The 3,740-nt window shown below is 48.7% G+C and overlaps 1 protein-coding gene across 2 annotated transcripts in view; it reads right to left on the bottom strand.

Annotated features, from left to right (window-relative positions):
* Positions 1-579: 579 nt before the first annotated feature.
* Positions 580-3,740, bottom strand: part of Rfx4 (regulatory factor X4) — a 132,269-nt gene continuing 129,108 nt past the window's right edge. For both annotated transcript variants that reach the window (XM_028776974.1, XM_028776976.1), the window contains one exon: positions 580-852. In XM_028776974.1, coding sequence (XP_028632807.1) covers positions 580-852 — 273 coding nt within the window. The remainder of the gene's footprint in view (positions 853-3,740) is intronic.

Below are 3,740 nucleotides of genomic sequence, written 5' to 3'. Positions count from 1 at the left end.
GGCAGGTGCAAGTGAAACAGGAAGCTTAGCATTTTCGGGAATTTCCAGGGACTCCAGGAAGTAGTAACGACATCACCAGGAAGTAGGGATGTGGATAACATGTCTGAGGGCTGGTAACCATACAGTGAGGTGACAGACAGGTGGCAAGATGAATGTTCTTGGTAAATTATGTGCCCATCCAAGAACACAAACCAGATTCTGGCTCTAGTATCCATCCTTCAAGACTAAAGAGCTTTGTCAACAAGAATATAAGTACCCTACAGGGAGTGGTTGCCATGCAAGGTCATGGAACAGACAGGAAAGGCACAGATCAGCCTGCCCAAGATAGTGCTCTATAGAAACAGTCAAGTCTGGCTTGGCTACGGGAACTCAATCCCACTGACTTTTAGTGAGTCCTGTTTCTGAACTAAAGTCTATTCATTCCATGTTGAACATCCTCTTGTTCATTAGGAGAACAGATGCTTAGGATCAGCCCACAAGTTATGATGGATTGAGATAAAGTCTTCTGTAGGGTGGGTACTGGGTTTATTATTATTATTATTAATTATTAATATTAAATATGGATTTCTATGAAAGCAGTCACTTAGCCCATCCAGTGGAGGCCTCTCCGTTGATGTAAGCAAAGCCAGGAAAGTGTTGCATGTGCTCATACTCAGAATTCCTGCGCGTGGTCAGGGGGGTGTACATGTCACTAGAGTTTCCATACCTCGTGGAATGCACAGATGGGCTTGTGTAGCATGCATTGGCTGTCGGCACCTCTGGCCATCGGGGAGTGACTGGGGTAGGATGCAGCCTGGGAGTGCTGCTCATCAAACAAGGCTCCATCCTGGAAGTGGGGCTATTGAAAGGGTACTTGTAGAGGAGAAAGAAAGTTCACAAAATTAAAGTTAGCTTGAAGTTACATGTACCCAACAGCAATCTTATTTAAGCTAAAACATTTCAAGATGCTAGTCTCAAGAGTTGATGGAACAGAATCAGTGAGCAAGAGTAAACTTTGGTCCAAGGAAGCAATCAGTGGGAAGGCCTTAAGGTCTTCAGAGCCAGAGTCAGGCTAGTGTTTCACTCACAAACCAGTGACTGGCTATGTGCTCCAACTCTGTAATATTCTCAAATCCAAAGGGAGGACCATCCCCAACTAGAATACAAGGGGCAGGGGACGGGGTGGTGATGGTGGTGGGTGTACCTTTGTGTGGACACACCAGCAAGTGTGTCCCGTTGAGTATGATTGTTGCATGGGCGTGAGTTCTGCCGTTCCCTATGGAATAAGTCCTATTCCATCAACCCAAGAGAACAGCACTCCCAGGTAAAACACAATGACATTAAAAATAGCATTTTACAGCTGAAGTCAATCATGAACTGCAGCCTAAAAACAGGCTTTTGAAAAGAAAGCAAGCCAGCAGCTTCAAAGGTTATTATTAGTGCCTGTCATTTAAAGAACATCTTTCTTTTAGGTTCACATTTGCTGGAGTCCTGGAAGCTAAGCAAGGAGGAAATGGTAAATTACTGGGCTCTGTGCAAATACAGAGGAAGGAGTCGAGAAGAGATGGGATTTGGTGGGGGGTAGGCAGGAGAGGGATGCTTTGGGGGCAAGTCAGACCAAGGAACAGGTGTTGGCAGAGACAGGAGGGAAGGATCTCTAGAAAAGCTTAGGGATGAGAGAGGAGCCTCTGAGAGCTGCTCTTACATTCTTCATTCTTCGCTGTCAGGAGGACAGCTCTGCAAACTGGCCATTAGAATGATCAGAGGGGAGGAAGAGGAGGGGCTAAGGCTCCCTTTGAGAGTTCACATTTGTAGGCCATCAGCTCAAAGATGCCCTTTCTCAGCTCGGGGCCAACAAGAGCAGGAGCCAGGGAACAAGGATGACAAGGGCAGCAAGGAGGAGAGGGTGTGTGGATTCTTCTGCTCCCCATCTGTCTTCCCTGACAGTTGGAGAGTGGAGCCCCAAGGGATTAGGTGGGAGGCTGCCTCCTGTGAGGGAGATAGACAGGCTGAAACCTAGACAGCAGAAGTGCTGGAGACAACATTGGCAGTTCCCCAGAGGCTAGGCGGGCAAAGGAGCCCCTCTGCCTCTTGGAGCTGAATCCCGGGGGGGAGGAAGGCAGGAGACAGAGAGGAGGGTTGGAATCCATGAGGAGCACTGGCTACCCAGAGCTCAAGGGGAGTCTCAGGTGGAGCAGGGAGAGCTTTTCCCTCAGGTAGGACCGCATGCCTTACACAGCAAAGGACAGCCACTGCACAAGAAAAGAACAGTCAAGAAAGAGGGTGTAGAGGTTGTCTGGTAACTCTAGGGAGAAGGACCAAAGTGCTGTTGCCAAGGAGACTGCAGACAGCATGCCAAGGCTTTTATAATCCCAAATCAGATCTGCAACCCATGTGCTGTGCAGCGTGAGGGGACCCACAAGATACTGTTTGAGTAGAGCGATGGTGGGCCCTCAGGCCTGTAAATAGAGTTTCTCAGAAAGAAAACAAACCAAGATCCTAGGTGTACTAAAAAGTGCTCTCCCAAGTGCAGGTCATTCTGGCCTCCTCTTCAGGACTCTTGCTGGCGTAGAGGTCCCCTTTTTTCTAGGGGTACATGAGCTGTCCTCCCTTTGCATATATGCCCTCCTATACTAGCCTTGCCCAGTCACCACCACACCTGCCTTCCGCCATGCATTAGCTCTGAGCTCACATCAGCCCCTTAGTGTGCCGCTTCTGGACATCCTCTCTCAAGAAGCCCAATGCCCCACAGTCTCCATCCTTTCTGGCAGCTGATTTTTCTCACCGGCTTCCATTCAGATGCTCCCTGTTATGTTCATCATATGTTCCCAAAATTTGGTGCAGAGGCTGCCACCTAACAGGTACTAGTCATATCGGTTAAATATACACTGGTAGGTACATTTCTGACATAAAGAACCTTTAGGGTCATGGAATCTAAACGCATATTGTAGAAATAGGAAAAGCAGGAACCATGCCCTGCACCACAGATCATGATGAAAACCCAGACCTGGGTTGCAAGATTTCCCTGTATTGGTCTGATTGCCTATCTGAGTGGCCTACCTACCACTCCCAACCACTGTCATCACACACCTTCTCCCTCTTTGAACTCCCTCCTCCTCCACAGAGCTAGGCTTTGGAATGCTGACCCAGGCCACTGGAAGCCTCCTGGTTCTGACCCAGTCCCCTCTGACCTTGGCTTGAGTAGGTCAAATGTCACAGTATGGACTTGGAACTCTTCCCACCAAACTCAAGAGAGTGTAGTTGTTGGGCCTCATCAGGGACCCTCCCAGCACAGCTGTGCCCAGAGGTTGTGTCATAGATGCAAAAGAGCAACTGCCTGGAAATGAGACTGGCTCAAAATATCTCCAATGTGACAATACAATTCTGTTACCAGCATGGAAAATTCTGTCCCATTAGGTCAGCTAATTGCAAATGAGTCAGTGACCACTTACCCCCTGGTGTAAGAGACCATTGAGAGGCGAGATAGGCAGAGTGCCTGCTGCCTGGGCCTAATGATGAATGTGACCAGTGAAGACTTGTATGTAGTCTGCCGGAAGTGGAGAGGCTGTCCAGTAGCATCCACCTCACCTTCCACGCTTTCCATCTGGCCTCATGTAAGCCCCCTAAGCATGCTGGGTACAAATTCTGGGGTACCAAGAACTCAGGCCAGAATAAAGGAGCTTTTGTGGAGAGCCTATGACAAGAAGTTACCAGCCTCTCTCTCTCTCTCTCTCTCTCTCTCTCTCTCTCTCTCTCTCTCT

The sequence above is a fragment of the Grammomys surdaster genome, unplaced genomic scaffold, assembly GCF_004785775.1.
Source record: "Grammomys surdaster isolate TR1022 unplaced genomic scaffold, NIH_TR_1.0 275, whole genome shotgun sequence".
Lineage (NCBI taxonomy): Eukaryota > Metazoa > Chordata > Mammalia > Rodentia > Muridae > Grammomys > Grammomys surdaster.
This window is presented reverse-complemented; position numbering and strand designations above follow the sequence as displayed.